Below are 14165 nucleotides of genomic sequence, written 5' to 3'. Positions count from 1 at the left end.
ATTTGCATTCAAAAGGTTATCAACCTATACTTAGTTCCGGTTTTTTGGCACCCAAAACCCTGGTAATTATTTTTGACCCAAATGTCGCGTACTTATTGCCAATGTTTTGATAATAAATACAACATTATTAAGATCATCTAGCCAGATCTGATATATGAGTATAAATTTCGAAGAAGCAACCAACATAAAACACATCGAGTGCAAATCTTCCTTAGAATAAGTACAAAAATTGGAAAATCAGTTCAAGGATCACGTGTTGAACGTGATTCTCTTCGGTTCCTTATTTACATACCTTATTATTCGTATTCGTAATGATCATGAAACAGTGAACTTGAACGTATTGCTTCATTTAAATTAATCTCAAGACTTCATCTGGTGGATTTTATCTTGGCCTAGTCACACGAAATGCGATTGTAGATATTTCACTATGCTGGTTTTTTCCCATATGACGAATGGATTTTTCGACGAATTTCCAACTTGAAACAGATCATGATCGAAGAATTTCGCGAATTTACGTATTCGTTTTATTTTTACGCGAGTTGCCAAAAATTACAATTTTTTAGCAATAAAAATGTCAGATTGATGTTTGGCAGAGTACATTTTTTTCATCTTGAAAATATAAGTACATTATACAAAAAAAAATTCTAAACACATTTGTATGTATTTAAAAAATATAAATAAATAAAATTACACTATTAAATGGTAACAGTTTTAAAAATAAAATAAGTAGATTGGATGCAAATATTCAAAAATATTAAGACAATTTTGATTCCATTTTCGTAATATCATCGACAGCCTGTTGAGAGAGAAAAAAAATCACATCAGTTTCCATTTAAAGCTTTATACAGTAATTGAGGCAGATGCAGATGAAGATGAAAAAAAAATTAATCAAGAATCTGAAAGTTTTTTCACCATCTTCACCTTCATCCTTATCTGTCTCTTCATCATAATAACGATGAAAATTACCTCTAAAATTGTAGCCATGCTCCAAGCTTGAGTAGCACACGAGAATGGACAAAATACAGCATCTTTGTTCGTTAATTCCGGTAATCCTTTCCAATCGGATTTTTTCAAATGTATGTAATGATTTGCCAAATACGATTTACATTCGGATAGCACTTCTTTTATTAAATTATTATTTCCTAAAACCGAAGCGAAATGAACTCGAGCTCTTAAGTAGAAACCAACCGGCCATAACCATTCCTGAAAAAACAAAATTCATATTCACCAATAAAAATAACACACGATACGAAATATGCTAGGTAAGGGGATGATCAGATTAGCTATACTTACAGGACCTTGATGATAATTGAATCCATGAGCTACATTGTGATCAGCTGAATCGTTGCTGTTATCGTAATAACCATTATAAGCCCAATCAGCAGGATCCAATGTTTTCATTCCTAACGGTCCCAAGAGTACGGTTTTCATGGTTTCCAAAGCTATCCAAGCGTTTTTAGGCGTGAATAATTCGGGCGCCTAGATAAAATTTCTTCGATTAAAAACAAAAAACTGCAGTTGCATTCCAGCAAAAATGCTAATAATTTTCACTCTCATTCAAAAATTTCAAAAAGTATCGCTTTTTTGCCAATAATTTTTAAAAGAACTTTAATATTGCCAAAATCTTTTTTTTGCTTTTTTTTTGCCAAAAATTAAAGTTTTTACCAGAAATGTTTGCCAAAAATGAACCGTGTATTTTTTGGTTATTTTTTTTCTACATTGAAGCTTTTTTTCATGTTTTGTTTGGTTATTTTTATTTCACTTTTAAGTTACAATTTTTTTTTTTTAAATTGAATAAGTACGAGCCTTTCAAGATGAAATACTCACCACGACCATGGCGACGCAATAATTACATCTTAATTGATAATCAGTCCACGGCTGCGAAGCTCCAACGCAATCTTTATATATTCCTTTACGATGCACTAAATCTGGTCTAGCTTCGTTAGGATTTGGAGTGGTCGGAACCCAGAAATATTTTTCAAAATTAGCCTGAAGTTTTTCATCCCATTCAACGTAAGTCCAACGAACCTCTGAACCTAGGAAAAAACACCAGATATTTATTCAGTAAAGAACATCTCGAGTTGTCGTTGACTGATAATTTTTAAATCTCTATAATCTACCAGTCTATTCCCAACAGTAGCGTGAAAACAGAAAATATAGTGAGAAAAAGAGTGAAACCAAAATGGAAAACGAGCCAGTAAAATTGTCCCAATTATTTACCATTGTTTCCTTTACGTGTAACTCCATCGTAAGGGTAAAATCCTTTTTTGTTCATTTCAGCGAGCCAATGCACAGAAGCTTTGGACAATGCGACGATTTCGATAGCTGAGCCATCACGAGGCGTAGCAGGTTGGCCTCTGTTTCCAGCTTTATCACTTGATCCCATTTTATCCATCCATGTTCCACAGTTCCATTCGTTGCCACCAAATACAAATCCTTGATTTAAAAAAAAAAAAAAAAATGAGAATCGTCATTTCGATAGGAAAAAAAAATCAAAAATTTATATCCAGGTACAAGTTACCAGTTACTGGATGAACTCCAATTTGATTATCGAAACCGGTACTCTTCATATGAGCATCAATAGCAGGTCCGGCGTTTCTTTCGCGGAAACAAAGTCCTTGGAAATGTTTATTCATTGCCTCTTGTATCACATCACTTAATGTTTGATCCTGCAAAATGGACCATACGATTAATAAACTTCACGGCGACGGTATACACTTTATGAAATATCAATGTGACGATGAAAAGCACCCTGCAATTTTCCTAAAAGCGATCACATTTTACCTGCGAGACGAGCGGTGAATCATCCGTGGGGTATAACCGATTCACCTTATCTGTGAGAATTTTTTCTCCTCCAGGAACCGTGGAAACGTAACATTTAATGGTATACAACCACCACCAAATAGCATCGCGACAATTAAACCTGGCATTATTGCCTCCGTCTAATAAATTCGGTATCAAGCCATGTCTCAAGCACCCAGCATACCCGAGAATTATGTATCTACACAACCAAGATGATAATTATTTTGGAATTTAATTCTACCACTCATTTTTCTGGTAGATTTCGTCGGCTCTACCAGTTTCCGAAGGGAGAGGTAACCCCTTGAAGAGATAGAGCATTGTTGGAGCAAGTCAGAGCATCTGGTCCGGACGTTAGAGCACCTCTCATACGACCTTGAGACGAGACAGGTCGATGACCTTGAAACACCAGACAGACAAGTCTGGAAGACTGACAGACGGGTCAATGACCTCAATAGATCAGACGACCTTGAGAACCCAGACAGGAACGTAGACAACCTAGAAAGACTTAACACATGGGTCAATGACCTCGTGAGGTTAGACAGGCTGAGAGACGAACTTGAGAAGCTAGCCAGGTAGGTCAGTGACATTCAGAGTCCGGACACACGGATTAATGACCTCCACTGGTCAAACAGACGACCTTGATAAGCCAAATAGCCGAGCCAATGACCTTGAGAGTCTAGACACACGGATCAATGACCTCCAGTGGTTTGACAAACAGACAACCTTGGAAAGCCAGATGACCTTGAGAAGACCGACAGACAGGTTGATGACATCAATACGCCAGACAGACCGCCTTGAGAACCCAAACAGGAATGTAGATAACCTTGTAAACTAAACGGATAGGTCAATGACCTCGAGAGGCCCGAAATGCTGAGACCCCACATAAGGGTCAATGACCTTTAAAGACCAGATAAGCTGAGATATGAACTTGGGAAGCTGGACAGGAAGGTCAGTGAACTACACAGTCCAAACACACGGGTCAATGATCTCCACTGATTTTTTTTTTTTTTTTTTTTTTTTTTTGTTAAACACCTCGGTCGCACTAGGCGCCGAGGGTTTATTTTTAATTAAAAAGAAAAACAATCTTAATCTTAAGGTTACTAATATTAACTACTATTAATTATCCTAGAATATAGTTATACCTTCACCCCAAGATTAAGATAAGGGACGGGAAGGGGAATGGGAGGGAGAGTGAGACGGATCGTCCACCCTGACCCAGACCCCTAGGCGGTTGCCTAAGGCTCGATCTCTGCCAAGCTCCAGGAGTCGTTATTCACGCGTACCTGTCTGACAGCAGACCGGGCCCCCGACCCGTCTCTGGGGGAAGTTTGAAGGGGGAGTGATTTCACCTAGGGGTGATCCCAACAAGTTGGGGCCCCTAGTTATAAGGCCGTGAGTACATTGGGATATTTGTGGGGCGGTCAGCGCACTTGCTGCTTGCTTCTCACCGACCACCCACATGAAAGATTGTTAAATTTTCTATACTAGAGTTAGGCTATTCTATACAATATTACATTTCTTGTTCCAGGACTGTCTTGAATCTCGACTTCTGGATGTTTGGATACTTTTTGTATTTGGGTATTGGAATTTTGGGGATTTATAAAAAGAAAGTTATTGAAAAATAATAAAAAGGTAAAAATGCATAAAAAGTACAAAATTTACAGTTATTTATTAAATATTTACGTTAAGTATTTTTGTTGTTTATAGGGGCCATATCTATACATACTAAATTACATCTGAAACCCTAATTACAAACTTTTACATGAGACATATATATAAGGTGGAGGGTGTCTATTTATAATTTATCGGCACCAACCACCTCTGACAAATTATATAACTGATTAGACAGACTGAGGACCATGGTAACCTGGTAAACAGGTCAATGACCTTTGGAGGCCAGACAGGCAAACATACGGTATTAGGGAGCTAGACAGGTAGGCCAGGGATCTTGAGAGAAGACATACAGGTCAATGACCTCCATCAGCCATACAGAAGACCTTGATAATCTATATAGATGGGTCAACGACCTTTAGAAACCAGACATACGACATTGAGAAGCCAGAATAGGGTCAGTGACCTCATGAGGTTTCAGACACGTTGGCCAGTGAGTCAGTATACGACCTTGGAAGCTAGACAGGAAGGTCAGTGACCCTGATAGTCCATACACACGGGTCAATGACCTCCACTAGTCAGTCAGACATATGTACATACAACCTTGGTAGGCCAGATATGCGGCTCAATAACCTTGAGAGGCTAGGCTGGCAGACAGACGACCTTTGGAAGCTAGACAGGTAGGTCAGTGATCTTAAGAGTCTGGACACATGGTCAATGACTCACAATGGCCCGACAGACAGACGACCTTGGAAAGCCAGATGAACGGGTCAATAACCTTGAGAGACCAGACAGGCAGACAGACGGGTCAATGACCTAGATGGACTAGACATGTAGGTTAGTGACCTTGAGAGGCCAAACATGTAGCCAAATGACCTCCAGAGAGCATAGACACGTTGATGACCTTGAGAAAACTGACGGGCAACGTAACTTTGAGTGGCTAAACAAGCAGACAGGAGGACCTTGAGAGGCTAAGCAGGTTATTCTTTAGTGAGGGGAAAAGTGAAGTGCTCTAATGTCGGAACTTGGTGCTTTAAATAGCTCTATCGATGCTCTATGCCTTCAAAGAGGTCCCCTCTCCCCTCTTGATGCTGACAAGGCTAGCGAAATCTATCTCCATTATTCAATCTCTTACCTCGCTTCGTCGTAACGACCAGTCAGCAAAAATAATCCTCGTAACGAGATAAACGTATCTCTACCCCAATTTCTCATGTAACCGGTGGCAAAATGAGGCAATCCTAACAAAACACAACTGTCAAAAGCAGATTCTTCAAGCAATACAACAGAAAACACAACTTTCATTACCTGCAGATAGAGAAACACACAATGGAGTTTTTTTATCACCTGCCAACTCCGGCTGGGGTGGGTTCAGGTTACTCGAAAGCGGAGGTAAAGGACTAGATTCGACGTATCCTCCAAATTGAAGCGAGCCCAAGGCTAACAATTTATAAAATTCCGATCCTCTTTGAACAGGGCTGTAGCATGAATTAAGAAATTAGACAGGGTAAAAAAGTACAAATTCAAGTACAAGGAATATTATTATAACTTACTCAGCCATCAAAGACCAGGCCAGTTCAACGACCTCTTTATAAATGTAATTAGTCAATCGATAAAAATAACAAGGAACCAGGTAACGCGGTATTGCTCTCAAAGGCTGATAAATTTCTTCCAACTTTTCAGCAAATTTTTTAGTTCCTGGCTTGGTTTTCAATCTGTTGATGGTGTAATCAATCATCCAATCGCCTTCTCTTAAATTCTGACAGATTGGATGCCCTAGGTCGTTGTTAAAGGCGATGGTATCCATTGCCGAGAGCAGTCCTGCAAAATAAATCCCAATTTTTAGATACACGAAATTCATCAACTTTCCATAAAATTGAATAAGATGAAAATCAGCGGCAGTAACCTTGTAATCCACAGTATACAAAAGGTGAAAAATTAGGCACATTGTAAACTCCTCCATCTTCGGAGTCGCAACAGTATAATATTTTATTCAAATCTGATAAAGTTAGAGGCTTTTTAATTTCATCCAAGTTAGGTAATTGGTTCAATTTTGCAAATTGTTCTTGAATTTTGGCATTTTGAGTGAATCTGCAAGAAAGAATAGAATCAGTAATGGAACGAAGACTCGAAAAGAAAGGATATTTGTCGAGTTCTACTCACTTGATGGACACAACAGAACCAGGTTTAAAATTTTGGGTCAAATTGACTCTGATAGAATTATCAGAGAGATCGACTAACTGGACCATGGAAACATCCTTAGCCGGGAAGTTCTTCTTGATATTCAATTTATAATCGTTCAGACCATTAATGATGTATTTATTTTTGGTAAAGTTATTATGCTTGGCGTATCTGTCTCCAGTTCTATTAATTTCAATCAACGAGACAATAAAATAATTCTCATTTAAAACAATTAAATACGAAATCAATTTGTAAATATTTACCGATTTTCTAGGTAGGCTTCTAAAAGCACATTTTCCACACGTCCTGTTACAGTTACACCGAATCCTTCTCCGCTAGCTGAAGGGTTTGGATACCAGAAAGCGGTATATGCGATCAAGATTACAGTCTCGTGAGAAACACGATTATGTCTGGTAACGCAAACAATATCGGAATTGATCTGATCCACAAAAACCTAAAAATGAAAAAAATCACTTATTATTTTCACGGATCTGATGAGCAAAAATTATGATCAATATTCTTACTTGTTTGAAGCCATTTTTGCCAAGATAGTAATGTAAATCGTTGAGAGCTTTTTTACCACTGACAATTCCAGTATCTTCGACAACCTGATCGTTGCCCCATTCCATATACGTTCTTGTTTCTTCAACTACGTGAATCTAACGAAATAAAAATCACAATTATTTAGAAGATAATCAACTCATCGTGTAATTTTGAAATCCATCTGAACTTACATGATGTGGTACTAATTGATCGTATCCCATATTACTACCGCTAGCGCAACAAGCCATCGATACTAACGCAGAACTGGGCAGTAAATCAAACACAGATCTTTTTTCAATAGGACTAGGATTATCGTGAGTTAAATCTAAAAACAACGCGTGCGCTACTGAGGGCGTTAATGGTCTGGAAAATGGCTTCATGAAAGCTCCAACTGGTTCTCCACCGTATCTGTGCACCAGACGACCCAGCTCGTGCGAATCCCAAGCGGACATACTTTCTGTAAAATTAACCAATGAGTCAGAAGGTTCCTATTGCAAGGGAATTTCTTGAACTTTTCATCCCTGATTAGAACGAAACCAAGCCTGATTGAAAGAGCATGTCCTGAACTCCCAGGTAATAAAAAATTTAGACACTGAAGTTTGTTTTATGATTTTTGGCGAATTTTTGAAAATTTATACGAATTTTTTTACAGAACCGGTGTCAATAATGGTTTAGTTCAAATAGGAGAGCGCCAGTTCAAAAAGTTCCTTGTTTAGAATATTATGCGAATGTGCTTTAAAATTATATTACCTCTAATTAAAGACGTGATTCCTAATCTATTAACGAAGAGATTATCAGTGAAATCAGAGTTGGTGAAAAGTTCAGCAACTACATACAAATTGGGTCTAACTTTTCGAGCAGCATCCAGCAAATACTGAAAATGAAAAAAAAAGTCAGTAACTCAAACTAATCAATATAATGTTTTCAAATCTGACGTGATCAAGTTGATAGGTACCTCAGCAACGTGAATTGGAGTAGAATGACAATTATCCAGACGAACTCCATCAAAAGCACGTACTGTTTGTTCGACGTATTGACGCATACGATCCCATAAATACGGACAGTCTTCTGGAGCGTTACCATACCTAGAAAAAAAGTCATAATTTAAAACCACGTCCTTCATTTTGTTCAAAATTCATTTCAAAGGATTAAAAGTATGCACCTCAATTTCACACTGTCACCCCAGGCGATTAATTCTCGACACAGGTACACTTGCGATTCACGATCGGCGAAATTTTTCAAAGGATCCGCATTAATGAGCCAACCATTATGCGCCATTATAAAAGCTCCTTTTGCCGTATACATGTGATCTTCCAAAGGTTCATTGTTATAATCGGTGAAATACCTGAATCAAATTAATCACAATCAATCGATTTTTCAAATGATTGGTTACCTTCAGAAATCAGTAATACCTCGAGAATAAAGGCGACTCAGCGGTTATCTCACGAATTCCGGGTCCATCTGGCTGTACCCTGAAATACCGCAGACCAGCTATGCAATTATCGATTCCGGCAGTGATATGATTCTTGAGGGTATTTTTTAAATCAGTATTTAAAGCTTCCAAATGCGACTTGAATTCTGAGGCACATTTTTGCAAACGAGTTTGTTCATCGAAACAGTCATTTCTAAAAAAAAAAGAGAAGAAAATTATTGCAGCTGAAATGGGCGTTCAACAGAGCAATGTGAATGAAACAAGCGTACCGAAACGTGTTGTAAAGTTGTAAAGCTAAATTCATATCAACGGTTGAACGCTTTCGGCGAAATTCTTCATCTTGGACTATATTCAAATTGGGTAATACACCAGTAGTATTCGGGTTGGATGAAGGTGGCGGTAAACTTCGGCATTTTTGTAAAAATTCCGCGACTATAGAATCAACGTCGACGATGTACAATTCTTCGATTTTTACTTTCGGTAGAACATTCTCTAACAGGGCGTATCTGATGGCCTGAAACAAAATTTGAATTTTTATTTCAATTTAAAAAAAAAAGAATCGTCGTATTTTCTGGTAAACTAAATATCAAATTACTAACAAAAAAATAGAATCAAATAATAAGTGTGGAATCATTTTTAATATATTCCTCGTAAAATCGCAATTTTTTATAAGTTCTTGAAAATTGGACAAAATTTGGAAATTTTCAAATAGAATTTGTCCTAACGTAGTAATGAAAATTTATGAGAATTTTGTCCAAGTTTTCAAAAGTATGACAAGATTTGAGTATTGCCCTAAATTATCTTTTTTTTAGACCAAATTGCAACGAGGTCTTTTTTTTGTCAATTGCCATTAAGCTTTGCTTCTAGCTAAAATTTTCAAAGTTCCACTTTCTGTCAAATTTAATCACTTTTTGCCATAAAAAAAGCAAAACAAAAATACTCGTTTTCAACCGAAAATTTATAAAAAATCGCTAGGGAATCCATACTGATAGGTCAATGACCTTAAAAGGTCAGACGGGAAGACATGAGGCCAGGCAGAAACACAGACGGCCTTGAGAAGCCAGAAAGGCAGATCAATGACATTGAAAGGCTGGACATGCAGAGAGACGACCTTGAGAAGTTAGACTGACGGGTTAGTCACCATAAGAGGCGGGACAGACGGACAGATGACCTTGAGAAGACAGACAGATAGACAGATCAATGACCTCCAAGAGTCCAAGCAGACCGACAGATGGCCTTGAGTGGTCGGACGGCCAAGTCGATGACCTTGAGTGGTTGGATGGACGGACGAACAGACAGTCAGACGACCTTGGAAGGAAGGACAAACAGGTCAATGACCTTAAAAGGCTAGACAAGAAGACATACGACCTTGAGAAACCAGACGGCCAGGTCAATGACTTCAAGAGGTTAGATATGTAAACAAACGACCTTAAAAGAAGCCAGACGGACTGGTAAACGACCTAAGAGTCCAGACAAGCTGACAGACGACCTTGGAAAGCCAGCCAGACAGGCAGGTGAATGACCTCTAGAGACCAGATAGTTCATTAGACAACATACGGACAGGTCGATGTCTTCAAGAGACCAGATAGGCAGACAGATGACCTTAAGAAGCCAGACGGGCAATTCAACGACCTCAAGTGACTAGACAAGCAGACAGATGACCTTGAGAAATTAGACAGACGGGTCAACGACCTTGAAAGGCCAGATCAGCAGACATATACGATCTCGATAAGCCAGACGGATGGGTCAATGACCTTGAGTGGCCAGACAGGCAGACAGACGACTATGGGAGACTGGACAGACAGGTCAACAACCTTAAAAGACCAGCAAGTCTAGAATGAATCACATGACAACTCGACTTTTAGCAGCCTAAATTTTCTGGAGAAACCGAGAATCAGGCTGGATGCTCTAGAATGACCGAAAATGGAGGAATTTCGATCAGAGAAGTTACTTACTCGTAGTTTCAGGACTAATTACCAATTTTTTTTTTTCAATAAAAAAAAAGTAGGCATATAAGTACCTAAAGATACATTTAATCATCCAGCCAGATCAGTCCAGTTTAATTTTCGTTGTTCGTTCATTTGTCTAGAGTCTTACTGCCTTTAAATACCATAAATAGCCTTGAACTTTGGCGAGCAAAATTTCCCCTTCGCATTCTTCACGCAGTAAATGAATTTCAACGCTTAATTAATCAGGCGGTGGCGGAACTGTAGTTTTCATGTAATTTTTAGCGTCAATAACCTTGAATCATATTGAAATCTAAATTCGGGTGTAATTTGGTCCTGTATTTGAAATTTAATAGTCGTTCATCTCAATCATTTCAATACGAGTGAAAAAGACTTTCGAACGAAAAGAAAAATCTACGAACCTAATTAATAATTTAAACATACGTTTATCGCGTAATAAGACAATGCATCGATCAACGAGATGATCATTCAACAGATAAACATTTTTGAAGTATTGAAAATTAAGTCGATTTGATTTTCACTTACGTTGAGATGTTCCTCATTACATACAATTTCCGGTATTCCGTTCAATTCCCATAATCCTTTGGATACTTCCATGCTAAAATTAAACAACGTCATGTCCAACAGATAAGCAGGCTTTAAGTAAGGACAGTTGATCATATTATAAGTAGCTTCTGGATGCTCTTTCAACCACAAACTTTCGTTGGCTGTATGGTTCAGGACAATATCACAAATGCTCAACATCTAGCACGTAAAAATAAACACGATTAAACACACTGGTGAAAATACGACATTCAATTTTTCGCATCTCGACTCTCGACTTACTTTCCATTCTTTCCTGAGCTTTTCGGTTAAGGCAGTTATATCATTTATACCCAACGTAGGATATTTCTGATCGCAAAATTTCGAATTAATTTTCAATTGATCTTGTAAACTGTACGCTGATTGCGATCCTCCTAGTTCCTGTACAATTTTAATATTTTTTAGTACAACGTTTACGATTATGTATTCAGCTCAGTAATCATTTTATTTACTTGTATAGGAGTAAAGTGAATCATATTGTAACCGGTTTCTTTGGCAACGAGTAATTTTTTCTCCCAGGCGCTAAATGGACCAAGATTTTTCGCAAGGTAAGTTACGCATTGGATGCAATCTAACGAAAGAGTTTCGTCTCCATATGGCAAAACTGGATCTACGATGAAATATCCAGAACCTCGCCTTTTTGGGCTGAAAATTAGCGTTAAAATTTATTAAATTTACTCAATTTTTTCTATCAGCGTTACATCTACGATAATCACGTTTATTAAATAAAGCAGAGTAAATGTGTAATTAAATCCACACCTATCATCGAATTGAAAATAATAATGATAAGATCCGGCCCGATCCATAAAAACTTTAGCTGCCAAAGAGTCATCGCTAGCTGCAGGATTACTCCATTCCAATTTCCTATACGATTTTCTGTCAAAAGGCTGTCCATTTGTTGGCACGTTGGTAAATATGCTAACCTGATGACCAAATAATGACGGACCAAGACGAAATTCTAAACACCATTCTGCAGATAAAAATAATCCATTTAGTTACCGACTGATAAATTTAGTGCGAAGAATTAATTCGGATTATCATTACTTAATCTGGTAATCAAATTTACTGTAACTATTTTTACACCGAGTATCGCAAACGTTTTTATCAAACCACGGTACATCGGTGCGAATTTTAAATTACCCATTACTAACCTTTCTCCAGCCTATAGATAGTGGCTTCTTGATGCTGATCATTTTCCAAAGTTAAAACACGACACTCTTGATGATTGATGCAACAATTAGATTGAATTGATTCGGTCATCGTACCAGCGAAATTATCGAATTCGTCGTCCTTTGGTAGAGTATTCACGGACATGAAACTTTTATAAGTTGATCTGAAATCCGAATATTCTTATTAGATAGTAAACGCGATGAAATTCAGGTATTTCTTACATTTCAAGTACATACGATAAATCTGACGATTCATCTGGTATATTTCTATAACGAAATTTTTTACGTAATCTATGAAATAATTGAACGAACGCAAGGCAAACGCCACGGAACACGTTAGTTTCGAAAAACATCATGTACACGAGAATGATAACGAGAAAGAGACCTACGATTATCATAACTGAACGTTGAATAAAAAAGAAGCAGGCTGAAATTTGTCCAAATCTGGTACCTTTTTCGAGTTACGACCGACGTGAATAAAAATAGATCGATTATTGTTCGAAATCATAGAATGAAAAGTAATCACGTGCGCTTATCACGTTCCCTTATCTGCGTCGAACTTCGACCTTTTAATAAATTAGCGCTGTACAATAATCTGGAGCCGGTATTATTAGCGTTGATGCTCTTGCGTGTGATGCAACATATTATTCGTACCTGTCGTATAGGTATTAAGTACACTGTTTTCAATTTATAACAGGTGAAAACACATGAGCGTACGTGAGAGAGGAATTTTCCAGTTGGAAGATATCTTTTTACGAGTGATCTAGTAGCATTTTCTGAACGGTAGACTGAAAATCCTTGCAAGTAAATAAATACATGATTAGAATCGACCAATTTTAAGAATCTCGTACCTGTTGAACACCGCGGATTTGGTTTGTTTATTCAAATCTTGTGTTGGCTCAATATCGTAATACAGACAGGCGACGTCGATGGGTGAGGCAAAATATGTGAGGAGTTATTGCTGAAAGATGAAGTTACCAATTAGTATGATTTTTGAAGAGGAAAAATAATTATGAAACATTATTGCAAAAAAATACGTAGGCGACGGACGTTGGTTAAATCGCAGATTATATTTGGTTAGATCAAGTTAGATGGCTGATAATTACTTGGTACTCGAGTACAATGTCAAACAGGGACATCATTTTTGCGAAGCGCGTAATTTTAATTATTTAAAAAAATTTTTCAAGTTATTATCATTGGTTTATTTTTATCACTGTTTCAAATTCATGTTTATTTTTGAGACCACCTAGATTACTGTCGAATTTTCGTCCATAATTTTGTGTTCCAAAGTCTATTCTGTCAGTTCATAGGTGGATGGGGTGCATTTAAAACCGAATTTTAAATTTTAAAAATTGAGATCTTCAACTTCCAAAGTTCCAAATAAATACTAAATAAATGAATAATCGTATTTGGCATAATTTAACGAAAAATAATAAATTAATAATTACACACTTGATACTTACATTGAAACTTGAAAGAAAAAATCCAATAAGTATAATATTGGCACCTTTCAACTAATGTAGTAATGTATAAATGAATGAATGGGCTCACACTCAATTTTCTTTAAAAAATGAACTTTCTTTAGTAAGCAACCTAAACTAAAAAAATTGAAAAGGAAAGCAAAAAAGAGACACACTACTAGATAAAAAACAAAAAAAAACCTATTTTAATACAGACTATGGAGAAGAGTGACCAAAAAAACTGTTTGATTTTTAATTTCAAAAAGTTGGATCTACTTTTCAACTTCTTGACAATTTTTGGCAACGAAGTGAGAATTTTTGCAATTTCAGGGGGGAAAAACCATTTTTTTGCAAGAAACAAGCGTGGTAAACAAAGTGGTAGTAAAGGAAAGTCTCCAGGGGGAAAAAATGTAAAATGCAA

General features: G+C 37.2%; 1 protein-coding gene across 4 annotated transcripts; it reads right to left on the bottom strand.

Moving 5' to 3' along the window:
* Positions 1–642: 642 nt before the first annotated feature.
* Positions 643–13541, bottom strand: LOC135831762 (glycogen debranching enzyme). 4 transcript variants are annotated; one of them, XM_065344506.1, is made up of 27 exons: positions 13391–13541; positions 13136–13245; positions 12267–12448; positions 11875–12085; positions 11568–11760; positions 11359–11496; positions 11059–11277; positions 8836–9080; positions 8547–8759; positions 8297–8479; positions 8090–8219; positions 7885–8008; positions 7326–7591; positions 7116–7250; positions 6855–7045; positions 6574–6774; positions 6317–6501; positions 5964–6231; positions 5719–5888; positions 5549–5651; positions 2785–3001; positions 2522–2669; positions 2221–2436; positions 1828–2036; positions 1294–1479; positions 967–1203; positions 643–796 (listed from the first exon to the last, which is right to left on the bottom strand). In XM_065344506.1, the coding sequence occupies exons 3-27, from the start codon at positions 12427–12429 to the stop codon at positions 755–757; spliced, it is 4593 nt and encodes a 1530-aa protein (XP_065200578.1). In that variant the 5' UTR covers positions 12430–12448; positions 13136–13245; positions 13391–13541; the 3' UTR covers positions 643–754. The 4 variants fall into 4 exon arrangements, with proteins under 4 accessions (XP_065200578.1, XP_065200587.1, XP_065200595.1 ...); XM_065344515.1 differs by lacking the exon at positions 13391–13541 and adding an exon at positions 13335–13353; XM_065344523.1 differs by lacking the exons at positions 13136–13245; positions 13391–13541 and adding an exon at positions 12939–13069.
* Between the last annotated feature and the right edge of the window lie 624 nt (positions 13542–14165).

The sequence above is a fragment of the Planococcus citri genome, chromosome 1 (genome assembly GCF_950023065.1).
Source record: "Planococcus citri chromosome 1, ihPlaCitr1.1, whole genome shotgun sequence".
NCBI lineage: Eukaryota > Metazoa > Arthropoda > Insecta > Hemiptera > Pseudococcidae > Planococcus > Planococcus citri.
Note: the sequence above shows the minus strand (reverse complement) of the source record. Positions and strands in the feature narration are given on the sequence as shown.

Excerpts from the sequence above, each read along its gene's own strand:
- LOC135831762 (XM_065344496.1), bottom strand. The coding sequence starts at position 12,682 with ATGATAATCGTAGGTCTCTTTCTCGTTATCATTCTCGTGTACATGATG. Across the intron at positions 11,497-11,567 it reads TTCACTTTACTCCTATACAA|GAACTAGGAGGATCGCAATC; the intron begins GTAAATAAAATG and ends AAAATTGTACAG. Across the intron at positions 7,046-7,115 it reads GCAAAAATGGCTTCAAACAA|GTTTTTGTGGATCAGATCAA; the intron begins GTAAGAATATTG and ends TTTCATTTTTAG.